The 17,898-nt window shown below is 45.0% G+C and overlaps 1 protein-coding gene across 4 annotated transcripts in view; it reads left to right on the plus strand.

Moving 5' to 3' along the window:
• Positions 1-17,458, plus strand: part of LOC125971210 (zinc finger protein 469) — a 156,594-nt gene extending 139,136 nt beyond the window's left edge. For all 4 annotated transcript variants that reach the window (XM_049724256.2, XM_049724257.2, XM_049724258.2 and 1 more), the window contains one exon: positions 4,985-17,458. In XM_049724256.2, coding sequence (XP_049580213.1) covers positions 5,174-16,348 — 11,175 coding nt within the window. In that variant the 5' untranslated portion in view covers positions 4,985-5,173 and the 3' untranslated portion in view covers positions 16,349-17,458. The remainder of the gene's footprint in view (positions 1-4,984) is intronic.
• The last annotated feature ends 440 nt before the right edge of the window (positions 17,459-17,898 follow it).

Below are 17,898 nucleotides of genomic sequence, written 5' to 3' on the forward strand. Positions count from 1 at the left end.
TTGATTCATGGTAGGAGGCTGACAGGTCAATAAGAAAAATACTCCAAGGCAACAGTTACACTGTAAATCTGCCTTTACAGGCCCAATGCCATCTTTCAACTTTCACCTACATGCTGCTGGTGCATTAGTTTTTTTTTTTTTGTGCATCAAATATATGTTTCTGTCAAATACAGTACAGTATAGAAAATACAACTTGCACCAATACCGATATCTGTACCTCTGCCGATGTTGTATGTCTGTACTGGTTAACTCTTGGAGATGTCATTAGCATAGATTCTTCCATCCTTTTTACTTCCTGCACTGTGAATGCACAAAATACACAAAATCTACAATTGAATAATTGAGTGTGTCTTAGTTTGCCTACATTCATGACTTACTGTAGATAGTTCCTACATTCATAGAGCATCTATACTCTATTCTCCCCTCCAAAAGTATGAAAACAATGAGGCCAATAACTTAAGACTGAAGATATTTCGGGTCTCCATCAATGGATGAATATGAGACAAGCGATATATGTTTAACCTTTGATATTAGCATCTGAATCTGATACCGCAAGGTAATGCGTAATAAGATATTGCTGTTTTGTGTGAGCCCACCAATCATTTTTGTAAGTAACTTGAGACTGACAGGTGTCTTAATCTTTGTTGATGAACTAAATGACATCAACTCAAAAGTCTACAGAAATATTTTAAATATCAAACTGTGTATGTATTCTGTTCCCTGTTAAACTGTTGGTATCTTTGTCTTCCAATACATACATTCTTTAATGTCGGATGTTTTCAGTCAACAAGGGAAAAGAACTTGGCTCACTCCAGTATTTTTGGAGGCGACAGTATTGCAACCGTTGAATGACATACTACAACAATACTGGAATTATTAAATTCATCAAATATATCCATTTGTTTTTCTATTCATAACTGACTAAAAGTGATGATTTATGACTTCTGTGCTGTGTGCGGTTGAGACCCTTGAGCACTTCTATAGTATTTCCTCCCCCACTTTTTGTTTGGATTTGCGGGGTCCATCTGCCACATTCAAATCCAGTCGGGACCACCCCAAGGCCCTATTCTCGCTGTTTGGCTTGCCTAAACACTGGTGAGTTATGCAGTTCCAATATTTGTCTCCATCTCCCCAGTGTGTTATCATTCAAAAAAGCACTCTGGTTAATTCTTCAACTATTAAAATTCAGGAGTGTTGCCCCAGACATACCTGTGACATTAAGATAATCCTATACTTATTTAATCTCAAAGTATCTCTTTCTTTTAATAAAACGCATTTTGAGAGGGAACCAAATACTTTTGCCCTGGCTAAAGAAGGGACAAGCAAATATTTATAGAGTGAAAGAAGGAAGGTCGAAGAAATATACCTGAATGAAGGAATTTGTCAATTAAAGATCAGATTCACTTGCTTAACTGCGGGAGTCAGGCTAGTTTTTTTTCACTTGTACTTCCCCTGCAGTCCTTCTCCTTTTCCTTGTTTTATGACCAATCCAACAATATACCTGTTTTTTGGAACAGCCATGCAAGTAATGTTCCATACGCATGCAGACACAAGGGAAATTATGTCAAAAAAAGAGGAAAGAAAATGACCCTTAAACACTAAAACAAAGATTCCATCATGTTTGTGGAATGTCGCGGTTAGCAATATGGAAACGGAATCCAGTGGTTAGAAAAAATAAATAAATAAAAGAAAACTCGTCTGCGAAATGGGCCGAAACTATGGAGCCTCTGGAATTACACACCAAAGTCTCTTTAGATACACTTATACACGAGACACTCTGACTCACACACACACACACACACACACGCTTACGTCTTCCCTGCAGCGCAGTTAACCGCACTGGGTCAGGGTGGAGTCAGGGCTGGTGGAGGTATGAAGGCATCACGATAACAATCTCTCTTTGGTACTGCACGTGACATTTGAACTGCAACAGGGGTAGCGCTGGCATCCTTTTACTATTTTAAAGCATTCTATAAAGCTATCATCAGTATGGAGGAAGTTGAACTATGTCAAAGATTTAGCCCATAAATCACAAGTAGGGAGGTAAGGTGTGTGATGGGACACTGACAGAGTACTCATGATCACACTTCCACCTTCAGGCTATTTATATCGGTGGCTGTATTGCTGTGGAAACACGCTGCACTGTCCTCACATCATTGACATTTCTTCCCTCCCGGTCCTTGCAGAATGCAGAGATCTTAAAGGCAAATTGCTTGCATAATGGATGTTTCCAAAAATACAGTGTAGGCAGGCACACTGACCGAGGTTTTGGCAGTGTGCCCCAGTGTGGGCTCTGGGCCAGCCCTTCTGACTGCACATTCCCTTCTCCGGACTAGTCATGCCGGCAGCGGCTTGATGAGAGCAGCAAGACAGCCTTTCTTCTGCCTGCTCAGCCTCCAGCCACCCCCCCCCCCCCCCACTCCTGATTATACAACCTACTGAGCATCACACTCACATCAATGTGGGATTTTCCTGAAAGTGAATGACCTTCTTTGCTGCGTTTCCTTTTTCCTGAGCTGACCTCATTTCTTGTGTCTCAGACAAAAGTGCAAGTGTCTAGTAAATCTGATGCTTATATGATTGATTTGTTTTCATTTCCATTAACAAAAATTGTTATAGTTTGTCACTGTGTGTTTACCAGTCATGACAAGACAGTGATTTAATCAAGGTTCTAACTATCCATAAGTGTGCTATACACATAAGGTCACCTATCCTGGCACCAATGATGTGTTTCAACCGTTTGAGTCACATGAGGTTGATATATTTTGTTACAAAGACCACATTAACAAAGCTCAGAGATGCTGAGTCAGTAGTCCCTTAAGATAACAGACTTTGCTCATTGGCAAGAGAAAAGAATTTCTGAAAGCAATTATAACTCAAAACAGTGAAGTGATGAGCTGACAGTGTTACCAGCATATTTTCACTCAAGCAGACACTGCATTTATACTGCACCATAATGATGGAAAGGACGTTCAGGAAATTGAGTTTTCACTCAACTACCCCTTACCCACTTCCTCACCCCAGAGAGAACGTGAATACTTACCATGCATGTGTAATGGAACAAATCTCTCCATTTTCTCGACACAAAAACATCTATACCATAAAGTTACTGAGTGCTCAGCAATGTCAAGCTGCCTTAATGGTGGTTTTGTGGGAACGCCAAATGGGATGCTTGAGAAGCCTGATAATGTGAAAGACGACTTGGAGAAAGTAAGCATGCGTGCGCTACCTTAATTGACCTATGAAGCCCCACTAAAAGCCCCACTCTTTTGGAACCAAATTTAGAGCAGCCATGCAAAATTTGTTTTCACAAGGCATATGCCTTCCATGCTTGCAGTTTTGCCTCCACCAATATTCTTTTGACAGTCCAAGATCAATTTATACTTTGCAAGATAAAATCAGATAAGCCAGCCCAAAAAGGTGAGGTCTCACAAAACATGACCTGTGAAAAAGTAGCTAATTGAAACCGATCATGAGTGTGGTTAAAGCACAGAATGTATTTAAATGCATCGGAATGTAGGGAAGCATTCTCAGCTTACATTGAAAAAACAAATGAGCTGTTTTTTTTCGTAAACTGACAGCTGAGACATTGGTGCTACTTTCTTCATACTGGTCTTTTTGTTGCCATAGCCATTCATCCACCGCCCTGAACCTCAACGGTCATTCTGGGCAAATACAATTGAAGCTATGATGTATGATGGTGACTGTTGACTCTGAGGAGATGGATCAAGCGCTGGGGAGATTCTGGCAGGACCTTTCATGCTACTTTCCCCAACCTGTAGCTAAGACAGCTGCAGACAGTGTGTGCGGAGCTGCGGAGAAGATGTGATTTTTCACAAACGGGCCTAAAACCCAGCCAGGTCGCAGCCTCAGGCCTCCCTTCTCATGTGCTAAATACCTTTGAGAGGTTTACCAAAGGCTGCGACGCAGAAACATATGCCAGGGAATGACCTTGAAGGATTTTTTTTTTCCTTTTCATCTCAGCGCCACTTCCCAACCCCAACCTCCTGTACACGCTTACTGAAACCCTTTTACGAAAACCTGCCTGGTCTGGGCGTAGGTGTGATTACTTATACCGCATTCTCATTTTTGAATGTCATTTCTACTCACTTGAAGTGGAAGTAGGAAGGTTAATATGTGCAAAGGCTATTGTATTATTGTGTAAAGTCTAATGAAGATGAGAGTCTCTTCTGTGGCTTCTGCCAGTCATAGCCATGGAAAAACAAAAAGTAGGTCAGATTTAAGTTCCCTATGAATGACTTTTTGGTGCTAAACTTTAGCTTTCATCTGGTCTGGCCTCAAAAAGAAGCAGTGACAGTTGTGGCCAAAGTAAACGAAGATCTGAGAGGCAGTGTCTGGGATGCCTGAGGAAAGCAATAAGCGTCACTGTGCCTAATATTAAATGTCTAATGACGGACCCACAAATTCCAGATATTCCACCATGATCTTATTCTTCTTTAGCAAAAGCACCATAACATTGTGCCACTATACTCCTGTGAATCATTTAACGACTGTCAGCTTTTTAGAGACTGGATTTCTATCATCCTGTATTGTTGTTTTCCTCCTCATTTTAAAATGGCACGTTTTGTGATAAAATGATTTGTCTAAGAACCAGCACATATACTGTGAATACTACATTGTGTTTTTCCATAATTTGGACCTTTCCGACTTTGGGTTTCCCTTGGTAGAATTTGGCAACGTGATGAGACGCTGCAGTTGGGCCTTGGAAGCCACTTTGTCGCATGATGCAGTGGTGCTCTCTGCTGGCTGAAATGGGGAGGAAAAATACACTTGACTCATGGAAGTCCTTTCTAAATGTTAATGCTGCAGGTCCAATTACTCGATTACAGGTCATGTCTTTTCACTATCAGTTCATTAGCATTAGATAATGAATCCTGTTTGGCAAGTCTATCGTAATATGTTAGGAAAAGTATTTTTGATCAAATCGCTTCAGCCTTTTAACTGATCCCGTGTGTTCCTCCAGGTCTGATTTGCTGAGCTGCCAGATCATCGGCGCAAAATGAAAGTCAAGAGATGAGCCTGCAGCAAGCAGCCCGGTCCTTGCACTTCCTGCCCGTGGACGTTTGCTGATTCATGCAACCCAAAAGACGATGCCTCTGTCACCCAGACACCTCATCTGAGAAGCTGACCTTCAAAGCACTCATTGTGCACCATGGCAGGAGAGACTCAGCGAATGCATGCTGTCAAAGAGCTGGGCGCTGAGTCCAAACTGCAGGATGAGGGGACAGCAATGCAGCAGCAGAGTGTCAAAACCACAAAGGAGTCTTCAGAGCACTTTTCAAGCACAGACACCGACGCCAGAGCCAGCAGCAGAGGCCCCAAGCTTGACGAAGTAAAAAAGGAGTGCAACGGTTCTCAGCAGCGCGAGGCTGTAATACGGCCACAGCAGGCTGGCAAGATTGACTTCAGATCATTGCAGAACAGATCAAAGTTTGCCATTGACAGAACCTGGTCCAGCGGCAAAGGAAGTCCCCAATCACCAAGTGGAAAGGGGCGTGGCAGAGAGAAGAACAAGCGCTCTGGAAAGTCAGAGCGCGTCAACCCACAGCACCTGTATAGTCTCAGCATCACCAACACTCGCTCCAACCTCAACATTGGGATTGCCTACCCACAGCAGAAGGTTTCACCAGCGACAAAACTGGACACCAGCCGTGGCCCAGTTCCGGGCAGCTACAGATTCCACACTCCCAGCATACCTGAGAGGGCGGTTGAGCTCCAGCAAGAAGAGCTCAACTACAGCCGTTGTTTCGAAGAGGCCTCCTCCAACCTTACCTCTCCAAGCTATACCTCACAGGCACTGGGATCTTCAAGTGGGACATCGTCACACCAACATCCCCCCCTGTCACAGAAACAGCAGCCTGCCACGATGGAGAACACCAATGCACAGTCGGGCGGCCAGCTGATCTTGACTGACTTTCAGCTGAGTGCCTCGAACACGTGGCAGTCTCCTGAGAGAACTTTTAATGGTGCTAACTACGCTTCATCGCAAAAATCCACTGCTCATACAGACAAGACAAATAGCCTTGTGCCTGGCTCTTTTCAATATGGATATAATTTTCTGGAGGAGTCAACCTCTGACTCTTTTCCCTGTGACCAGAACCCACAACCCCAAGACTTTACAGACTCCTCCCTCGGTTCGGTTCATGGGACTCATAATTCATTTTCCTTTTTGCCTGTAGAGGGGCCAAACCTTGCTCAAAACGGCAACAAGTTCAGTAATGAACAGCAGCCGGAGCCCAGGCGCTCTTATCCTCACACCCAGCAGTCACAGTTTATTCAAGCCTTTACTCAGTGCCCCAGGAATCTGAGTGAGGACTCAACCAGCAGTGACAGCGCCGCTTCCGTCTCGCAGCAGCCGGAGCAGGGCAAGAATGAGAGCGCAGAAGATCTTGGACAGGTCGACGGTAAAGATGCAGCCGTAGCCCCAGGGAGCACGAGGAACTGTCACCTGAAAGATTCAACTGCCAACCAAAGGACACAAGCAAGTGTGCACCACACAAGAACCATTCCACACACACAAATGCACTTTCTCAGTAAAACTTTAAACAATTCAACAGTCAATCGTATTCAAACAGGCGCAGTGCAATTTGATAAAAGCGGCAATAATCATATTTTAAACGGGTTACCACACTCGTGGGAGGGGCCGAGTAAGACATGTTTACCAGTGGAGCAAAACTCAGTTCAGTACAGTGATGTGACTGACAAGTTTCAGTTTCAGAATCAGTCTCCACCTGACAAAAGGCTAAATGTATCTAAAGACAACAGAATGCAGTGGCAGCAACTGCGACCAGCGGCCGAACTGAGTTATCAGAGCAAAGTAAGCAATCAGAAAGTGCCCTACATGGTTTCACCTTCTGAATGGCAGGATGACAATAAATCCCATCCAAATAGCTCGCTGAAAATCCCCAGTTCTTTTCAAAGAAATGGCGAAAGTTTTTCAAACCAAAGACAGGAAACTGTCAAACAGGTCTCCACCTTCAAAGTAGAAATGAGTCACACACAATTATGTGAATCAAAAAATAAGGGTTTATATTTCGGGCTCAACCAAACGGTTCCCGTATCGTCGGCAAGGAACTACACCTATTCGCCACTGCAAGTTGCACCCATGGGCCTTATGATGGTGTCGCCTCACGATTCCCCTTTGCCCTCCCCGGCTCATACTCCCGCATCGAGTAGTACCTGCTCTTCCCTCTCGCCAACATCCACCAGTCCAGTAAACAACAACTCTGAGGATAGTCAGATGTCAAAATCAGGTGCCGCCGTCACGTTTTATCACCAGCCCCAGTCCAAAACCCAGTTAGCTCCCGATCAACTAAACACTCACCCCCATCAGTTTCATGCCGAAGGTCAAAGAAACATTCCTTATGCGCCAGACAGAGACAAAGACAACATGATGGGCTACCTGCACAGCAGCGCGCACACAAAGACAACAATGGATGGGAGCAAAGGTTACATGGACAGTTACGGGATGGAGCATCACCAGCCTCCCCCACCGTACTCTGCACATCAGCTGTTTGCCACCTCGTTAACCACCGCAAATCTTGACCAGTTGGATGTACTTTTGACTTGTAAGCAGTGTGATCAGAATTTCAGCAACGTCGCTTCTTTTCTTGGACATAAGCAATATTGCACACAGCCCAACATGCCAAAGATGGAAGACAATCGAAAGTTCCACACAGAACCATCTAAAGCAGTGCCATCGCCGCCAAATGTTTCCATGTCAAGATGCCCTTCTGATCTTCATCTATCTCTTTTGGGCCTTAACAAGAATGGAGAGCTGATGTCAGACAACGACACAAAAGTTGACAGCAAGGATGATCCAATGAAACTTAACTTGTTCTCTGGCTCTGGCAACCTCCCTGTTCCTCTCCCTGAATTGGAAATGGAGGATGCCAAGTTAGACAGCCTAATTACAGAAGCTCTGAATGGGCTCGTGTATCAGTCAGACAACGCAGAAATAGACAGTAGCTTTATTGATGCATTTGCTGACGATGACCTCAACACCGTCAAAGCAACATCCAACAAACAGTGCGTGAAAACAAAAGAAAATGTCGGAGTTGAGAACAAAGACAAACAAGCAGCACTCGACAGCAGCTCACCCAGACAGGAAAGTTCCCTTTACGAGTCAGATGTCGACAGCCCTCAGAGAAATAAAACATATGCCGACAAACCTGTGAAAACACCGCTGAATTTTGAGCGTGATCCGAAAAAAAACAACACCAAAAAAGAGACCCCCTCTAAAAATCCCAAAACTGCCCCGAGGGAAAAGATGAAGGAGCACGAGAGTAAAGTGAAAGCGTCTAGAAAGCTGTGCAAAAGTGACGACGAAAGCGCGAGTACCCCAAGGTTTGTCTTATCAAGCAGGTTCTCGGAACGCTGCGCTTTTAAAGGCTTTCAGGACAGATCTGTGTCAATGCCCATCCAAACCTCCACATCTCCAACCCCGAGGACTGCAGTGAAAGAGAGCAAGAGGAGAAGCACTGGGGGTGGCACGTGGAGCAAAGAACTCATACATAAAATAGTCCAACAAAAAAATAAGCTCAATGTTAAAGGCAGCAAAAACCTCAAATTTTCCTTAGTGATGGAAAGACTGCCGCCCACTGTACAGAACCCTGGATTCGGAGAGTACGACTATGTCTCAGACTCAGACGATGAATGTGAGCCAGTAAAGATAGCAAGCCAAGGCCGACTTAACCAAAGCAGTCGGTGTAAATACACGTACAGCAAAGAGTGTAAATGGCGAGCTCGCAGCGAGAGGGACCGAGCGGCGTGGCGGCATGACTCAAAAGAGTGCTTTGAGGTGAAGAAAAATGAGGACATTTCTCTTTCGCCTGAGAAACAGGGTTCCCCTCCGAGACTCAAGAGAAGGGGTAGCAGGTCCTCCACAAGCAGTGAACTCAGCACATCTGTGAGTGTTTCAAGCGACAGCATGAACAGCCCTAAAAGCATCGAGCGCATTGAATCGGATTCTGAGAGAAAGGCCGACATTAAAAGAAAAGAATCTCCCGTGCGAAAAATCAATCAAAGTTCCTCCCCGCAGAAGTCATGCAATGAGACCAGTACACTGGCACTGACGTTCACTAAATCTCCAAATGCTGACAAAGACAGTCTCTTTGACAACGAAAATAGGACGGAGAATTCAACAAACTCGATTCCACATGCAGATATTGTTGACTCGATGCCATCCTCATCAGTCACAGCTTTTGAAAAAGTAACATATGGCAGTGGCGAATCAATCGAGCCCAAGTCTAACGGCAAAGAAAATATCCCAACACTCAGTTTGTGCACAAACACACTCGAAAGCACAGACAATCTGTGCCCTAAAGAAGAACAAAGTCAGTGTGCCAAACCATTGCCGTTTACGTCACGCTCTCCCACGAGCCAGACAGAAACAGATTCCAGTGTTGACAAAGGTAAAAAAGGCAAAAGAAAACAGAGGGCTCGCTCCAAACAGGCAGAACTGTCAGGCAGCACTACGATTGCAAAACAGAGCGACAGTGTGCGGATGGCAAAGGAGGCTAAGACTTTGGTAAATGATGTCGACATGCACAAGCCAGCATCTCTTTGCAACTCACTGATTGATGCAGTGTGCCTTTCACCAACTCAAAGCCAAGGTCCCTTGATACAAAAAGATGCACTCCACCTCATGCCCTACACCCTGGATCAGGATCAGGGTCTCATGAAGTCCCCCCTTACATTTGACACTTCGTCAATGTTTGGTGACCTAGCAGCATTCGACAGTGGACTTTACTCTGACATGCCGATTCAGAAAGAAGGCTTCCATTCATTAGAGAATACAGTGGACAAAAAAGAAGAATTAATGCCCTCATTTTCTCCTTTTCTGGAACAAAGAGATTGGAACCTCATAGTAAGCCCAGTGCTACCGGATGAGATTTCACAGTACAAAGGCAATTTTGATAAATGCAACGAAAAGAAATCCGATTACAACGATGTGGCTTTGTCTCTGCCGGAAAAAATAATTGACTACAGTGCAAATCTTAACAGCTGCGCCTCTGAGGATGAATTGGAAATAAAGCGAATCGTGAACGAGCTTGAAAACCAGCTGCAGACAACCAAGCTGGAAACTCCACTCACCCAAGAGGACTCCAAGCAGCTGCAAATGAGCAAGTTCTCGCCCTTACGACTGAGTGAAGACTCTGAAAATGATACCATGGATGCTCGAGTGTCTTCAGAGCCCTTCGCTGAACCGGAACTTCCATGGACCAGTCCATTCCACTTCAATCTAGTGAGTGGACACCACAATCCCCACGACAGTATTGACAGTGAGCCAGGAGCCCTTGAGCATTATGCCAAAAAAGAAGGTGACGCTTCAGATGCATTAATCATGACCTCGCAATTCCATAATGACCGCACGCCAGAGGAGAGAAATCTCAAAAAAGACATTGCCGATGACACAAAAGAGGAGAATGTCTTGGAACAGAGCCGATACACAGAAAGCCTGATGAAAAATATTGAGGTCATGTCTGACTCTCTCTTCAAAAGTGAATCTCTTATATCAGAACACAGGGAGCCAAATGCCACCTCTCTCACAAGTCCACAACAAGAAAGTGAGAGTCATTCAGCTAAGGAAAAAGGTCACAGCGAGAAGGGGGCAATTACTGAGAAGCAGAATATATTTTCACCTTCAAGTGTCAAGGAGCAGAAGGACAATATTGAATTCATTCTCAAAGAATCGCAGTCATCGCTCCCTCACAGTGCTGGCCACATAGTCTATGTAAAGCAGTCGATTTCATCAGAGCCAAGCGAACCCACCAAAAAGAGCATTAGCGAGGCCAAAATGGAATTAATTTCAGATGGGTGTGAACCTGAAATGAAAACGCTGATTGAATCTTCTCATCGCTCAAACGTGGTGGATGCAAATGAGGACACGAACACAGACAAAAATGTGAATCGGTCACGTCAGAAATGTAACGACCCACCGCTTTTGACAGAAGAAGAGGCACGTATTCCTTTATCAGCGACTCTCCTTAAATCCAATCTAGACATTCACAAGTCACCAGAAGATGCGAGAGCCGGTGGTAATGAATTGACATCTGAGCATGCCAAACGTTCCGTTGAGAACAAACCTTGTTTAGTTGACATTCACAATGTTAGCTCAAATCCTGGCTTATTAGTGGACCTACTCACCACAGATAAGCCCTGCAGTCCAATTCTGGTAGAAAGCAACACAGAAAGTCCCCAGAACAGCTTAACATTTCAAGACATCCACTCTATAGGACAAAACAGTCTGTTAGTTCTTCGCCAGATGGAAAGCCTCAATAATACCGACGCCACGAGATATCCCTGCGAGGCTCCTCAAGTTCATGACTCTTTGAAAAGTGAATCGAATCTGTCATTTAATGTCATTCATAAAAAAGAGGATCTTTTAGATGTTCACGACATCAGAGAAGATCTACCTGTGGACTTCATGGCAAGCAACCTGAACTCACCATGCAGAGACGAAGTAGAGCGACATCACTGCAACTTTCTACACACCTCTTCACCAGTCAGCCCAATTTTAGCACAACATCAGGAAATGGACAAACCGGAAAACCCATGTAATAGCTCTGTTGACCCGAGTCCAATTCAAAGATCAGGATTACCTGGTGCCAAGTCTGAATACCCAAAGGAGGTTATGGACTGTGACGTAGCCATAAAGACAACGGTCGAGATGAACTGTTCTTTAACTAGCCCACCGCACCTTGAACTTCCTAATTCTGACACCAATTTTCCAGCTCCTGTGCCCAGCAGAGTCGAGCAGTCAAAAAACTTTGACAAATGCAGTTCTCATGATTTCAAGCTCAGTCCTTTGAATTACAAAAACAACTCAGATGAGCCTCCACAACTGACTCAGTTCGACTACATACCAATATCGCCAGCCAGCAAATTGGATGACAATCCCTTTCTAAAACCGGGTCACGGTGATGCTCGTGAGGAGTGCTTTACGCCAACATTGGTTTTCAACAAGGCACCCGCTGACACCACAGTGTCGCTGAACCAAGCTGAGGCAAATAAAATAAGTTCACTAAATGAACCACTCGTCATACAAGACATATGTTTGGGACTTTCAGCTGAAATGCAAAGCACAGATTCTCCAGCTGATATTGTAAATGAAGATGTGGATGTTAAGCCCGATCCCTGTGACTCTATCAAATTGCCTCTTAGAAAGCTTGAATCACCGTTAGCAGTAGAAGAGCGCAATCTACTTCCCATTCAAGACATTTCAGGTTGTCTACTCACCACTAAGCCACTCGTCCTTGGTGAAAATAGACCATCGTTGGAATCTGGTCAGTGCTTGAAAAAGGAAACCTCACCAAAAAAGGCTCAGAATAACCTTCAGCAGGGGAAAGTACTTTGTGAAATCTGCTTACTGTGTTTCAGGACTGTGCCAGGTCTGAAAAGACATAAGGCCATGAAACATTCAGCCAGAAGTGTAAAGCCTATTGGCCCACCAAACACAACATCAGGCAATCAGGGGATGACGCTTATTTATGAAGCATCACAAACTGGAGAGAAGGAACATAAAGATGACTCACAGCCCTCCCCGGCCCAAATAGCTGAGATGACAGAGACCGGTACCGCCTTAATATTGAACGTTTCGGCGAATGAGTCAGCCACTAAGGAAATGGCAGCCGAGACAACTGCAGTGGCAGGGGTCGGAACGGGCAATCAAACCTCTCTGGTGCCTACGAAGACAAAAAAGAACAGCAAATCTCGAAAGAACAAAAATAGTGAGGAAAACTCAAAGCTTGACCCATTCTCAGATGAGCTTTTGAATATATTAAAAACAGACCTCCTTCAGGCTATAACTCCTGAGTTTAAGAGCAGTGTGCTGCTGGAGCAAGAGCAGCCTGACAGACATGGAACTGGAACAGAGCAAACACTTCTCAGTTTGACTTCAAATTCTGGCTCTGAGAATACGTCCCAAACTCCAACTGGAGAGACAAATGTTCTCAGTGAAACTGCAGGATTCAATCAAGTCACTGATACAGACAAGAGTTTATGCGCAGACCTGAGTGGGGAGGTGACAGAGGACATATCTGCAAATAACAGTCCATCGATTGAGGACAGTATGAGCGCAAAACACCACACGTACAAAAAGAGCACGTGTGCTGCTTCGGATGAGATCAATGAAAACACACAATCAAGTGAGAACCTCGCTCAAGAGATTCTCCGAAAAGTAGCGGTGGAGGTCAACTGTGAGCTGAACTCGTCAGACAAGCTACATCCACTCGCTTGTTTGACTCCGCCTCCTCCTGGCACAAGTCCTGATCTAAAAGCCTTACTTGACGATGACACCATATTCTCGCAATTGTTTCCGAGAGACGAAGAAGCAAAAAGAAAAAAGTGCCCGCGAGTGTATGGAAAAAGAAATAAAAGACAGAAGCTTTTATCTGATTCGGATGTCGTTCACGACTGCACCCCTGCCACAGAAACACACACTGCAACCCCTCACTCGGAGAGCCAACCCAGTGACCACCACACAACCCCTTGTGAATACGAGACTATATCCATTAATGATACCATCATGTTAAACATGTGTCATAACAGTGCACTGAAGGTCCCTGACGTGAAGACAGTGTCTGACGGTAAACAAAAAGACCAAGAAGACCTCCAAGTCGACCTTTTGAATCGGTTTCAAAGCACTGTTGATCAAGCTTCTTATGAGTGGAGTAGAGCTCAGGATTTCAGTGTCCTTAATCCAGACTCCACGGTGACCTCCGAGCCGATCACCAGAAACGCAGAGGTGTCAAACCCATCTTGCTCTCCGCCCCAGCAGGACGATGTCGCGGAGAGTGCTCATAACCTCCACATTGACATTCAAAACATCAACACCACCTTTCAACTACCCGAAATTCAGTTCTTTGACTCTAGCAAAGATGTCTCTGTGTCTCCCCCCATTGCAACCGGCAACATGGAAAACAAGGATGATGAAAAGACTAAAAAGCTAACGGAGCGGCGAGGTCGAAAGCGACAAGAAGGTGGAATAAAGGTTAAAGATAAGCAGTACAAGTGCAAAGTGTGCTTCACTTGGTTTCTCACTCTTGGCGAGCTCAACTTTCACAAGTTGTCCCATAATCCATCACCGCCGCCAACCTGCTACATGTGTGTCCAACGCAAGTTCAGCTCCAGGGAGCAGTTGCGAGACCATTTATGGGAGAAGCATGCAAAGAACAAGACCGGGATTTGGACCTGCGGAATGTGCTTGAAGGAGATCTCGGACGTGTGGATGTACAATGAGCATTTGCGTGAGCACGCCACTCAGTTTGCTCGTCGGGGGCAGACTCAGGGCTCCATGTTGACCATTCCCGGCTGCTTCATGCAGGAAACAGCAGTGAAGAACTTCATCACCTCTATCATGCAGCACCGGCCTAGCAAAGCCAACCGAGAGTCCAGCAAGGCCACAAAAGAACAAGAACAAACTGCGAGCAGCAACTTGGAGGCAAGCAAAACCCCAGAAGGGGCTGAGCGAAAGCTCCACAAGTCTAAAGGCAGTGGCGGAGGCGGCAGCAAGAACACACTGACCCCACTCGAGGTCCTTCACAAAACGGAAGCACCTAAAAATGTGGAGATGCATCCCAACTGCAAGGACCCCTCCAGAGACTGCCACCACTGTGGGAAGCGGTTCCCGAAACCCTTCAAACTTCAGCGGCATTTGGTGGTCCACAATTTGGAGAAGATTTTCCTGTGTCACAAATGTCCCGTGTCTTATCAAGAGGCCCAGGACCTGAAAGAGCATCTGAAGGTCGCACACAAGGAAGCGGACGAGCTCGACTCCAAACACACAACCCTTTACACTTGTGAGCTGTGTGCTGATGTCATGCATGTGATTAAAAAGTCTTTCATCTGCAGCACCTGCAACTACACCTTCTCGAAGAAGGAGCAGTTTGATCGCCACATGGAAAAGCACCTGTCAGGGGCCAATAAAATCTTCAAATTCCGAGGTGTTCACAGGCCTGCCAAGGCATCTCTCTGCCAAGACGATGAATGTGATTCCCCCGCAAGTAAAAAAAGAAGGATATTCTCCGACAGTCTGCTGGAGAATAGCACAGACAGTGGCATTGCCAGTGTGGGCTCGCTGCATCTAAATCAAGCCTCAGAAACACACACTCCCAAAGCCATCGTGCCCATGTTAGATGACTCCACACAGACGGCCACTAATGACTACCACAGCGAGACAAACAGCGCAAATGTGAAGACTGAGGACATTGCTGAGGACTACTCCGATCTCTTGGTAGAGCTGGAGAAATGTATTTCGATGAGCTCCTCGTCTGCTGCCCCCAAGGAAGAGGAAATTGACAGGACACCCACGGCTCATTTCGACCAAAAATGTGATGGAGAATCGACGATTGAAGCGTGTGACGTGAAAGAGGAGAATGAGTCGGTGTGCATTAGAGTGGAGACCCCCCAGTGGTCAGCAAGTAGTGAGAGGGAGGAGACAACTCAAATGAATGACATCGCAGTTTACGGCGACACACAAACGAGTGATTCGCTTCCACCTAGTAAAGACCCTTTGAACAGCTCGAGAGAACAAGTCACTGCAAAGACACCCGAGTCACAGCTAGCAGCTGATGCGATGACCGAGAATTCTACACACAGAGCTGTCAGCAAACAACAAGCTTCATTTCCTGCGGCGGAGCAGAAGGACAAAGTTAGAACAAGTGACAATCCTAAAGCCAGTATGAAGGCCACAGAATCAACGCAGGTCTTCCCGTCCAAGACTTCAGCCACATCATCGTCATCAAACGAGGAGAAAGAATCTCCGAGAGCGCAAAAGAAGAGGAAGGATGTCAAATCCCCGCACAGCCTGCAGAGAGTTTCCTTCCCAACAACTCAGGAGAACGTGAGCATGGACTCAAGGTGCAAAAAGAAGTACCACCCCGGCAAGGTTTTAAATCCTTCCACGGCGAGAAAATTTGACAGCCCCAACGACTACCCCGTTCTCTCGTCGGTGCGGGATGACGTCGTGAGCAACAAACTCCTATCCAAGTGCAAGACATCGCCCTTGGGGTTGCAGTTAAAACGAAGTTTGCTTGATAGCTGTTCACCAAAGAAAACGGACATTGCAGCCCCTCTTAACGGAGATTACAAAAGCAAAAAGGGAACGGTGGGGCGGCCCCTGCACACGTCCATTTCCAAAGTGTCTTCTGTCCCCATGACCAATTCCTTGAACAAGTCCAGGCCAAAGCTGGGGGTGAGGTCTGTAGAGGGCCACTCCTACAGGACAGCAGAGTCCCAAAACCACCTCCTAAGCCAGCTGTTTGGCCAAAAACTCACAAGCTTTAAGATTCCTTTAAGGAAGGACACGTCCGAATCTATTAACTGAGCAGACATTGAGGGACCTGTGAATGAAAAAGTTACCATTTCACAGTTCTTCCAATTTGATTTTTAATTCAATACGGTGAATGAGATTGCACAGCTCTTTTCTGTGAAATGCCTTCTTAAATACGTAGTCACTTTATGTCTTCTTTGTACATGCGCTTGTATCACACAAATGTGAGGACAAATGCCAAATATGATATATAAATGAAAATGCTATTCAGAGAAATCTTTTCTGCTTTTGCTTTTTTAAATATATATATATATATATTATCTGTTCCAGAGATTATATTTCAGATGTTTATAGAAAAAGAAAAAAAGAATACTTGAAAAGTCAAATACATCCTTTTAAGAAATGCATGTTCATTTTGCATTCATCACATGGTCTAACTCGTGTACGTCTTTCTTGGCAACGGACCAACCTGATGTAATTGTTGACCTGGATTATTGTCTTTGTACATGCTTCCAATGTATTGTTGTGTATTCTTGTAACATTACTGCACTGCGTTCTATTAGGCTCTTGTATAAACGTTACATGGTGCTACGTTGTGTTTTATTGTAATGTGAATGCCAATGTCCTCAGAAGGGAACATGATACCTGTAGCAGTTATACAGCATGTTGATCACATTGCGTGCTCCCTGGTTCATTCGAGATACTGTGTAAACTCTCCAAGTGCTCCATCTGTCGGCTGCTCCAACGCTACGTTAGGAAAGATTCCGTTGTTTGAACTCAGGTGCATACAAGGGCTTCGCCGGCCTTCCACCTGTATTCGGAGTTCTTCCCATGCACTGATAATAGCAAACACTCTCTCCCACGTACACACCACAAATACAATCATCTGTGGCGGCAACTCCAAACTTTCATACTGAAGAGTATTTACTTGGACAACAAAAGGTGCTTTATTTTGTTTATACTGTACGTATGTATCTTGTTTTGTATAGTATTGTAGCTAGGTCGACGTCTGTGTAATGCTTCATGTCAAAGTTTTATTTTGATAATGTGCAAAAGAATGACAAGAAAGGGAAGTGCATCTGTGCAGTCGGTGCCTCGTGCAAGCTGTAAAGTGGATCACCAAGTGCCTATTTTATAGTTGTTATTAAAGATCTGTATCGATCCCTCCTGGCTCTTTTTCTTCCCTTGTACACTTTGTCGTCCCTGCAGATCTGCTGTCACGCCGTGCGTCAAACACAAAGCAGCACTGGTGCCGCGGGCCAAAAATAGATGCACAGCCATCAATGACACACTTCATGTTATTGCACACAACTCCAGACGACAGGCACAATTGCATCTTTACTGGCCCCGGTGATCAAGCCGCCACACGTCATGTTGTCCTCACACCATGTGTAACGTGGCTTCTATTCCTACATGAGCATTTGTCATCATCACATAGGAATAAAAAGCCATAGTACACACTGGCTTGCATGTGGAGACAGAAGTCAGACGATCTCGAAAAATGATGAAACCTTTAAAAAAAAAGAGGATATTGCATTTGATGTTACTGCCTGGGAAATGCTAATATATAACTCATAATGAATGGTTGGATCATACTATATAGT

Source organism: Syngnathus scovelli, chromosome 6, assembly GCF_024217435.2.
Source record: "Syngnathus scovelli strain Florida chromosome 6, RoL_Ssco_1.2, whole genome shotgun sequence".
NCBI classification, from domain to species: Eukaryota; Metazoa; Chordata; class Actinopteri; order Syngnathiformes; family Syngnathidae; genus Syngnathus; species Syngnathus scovelli.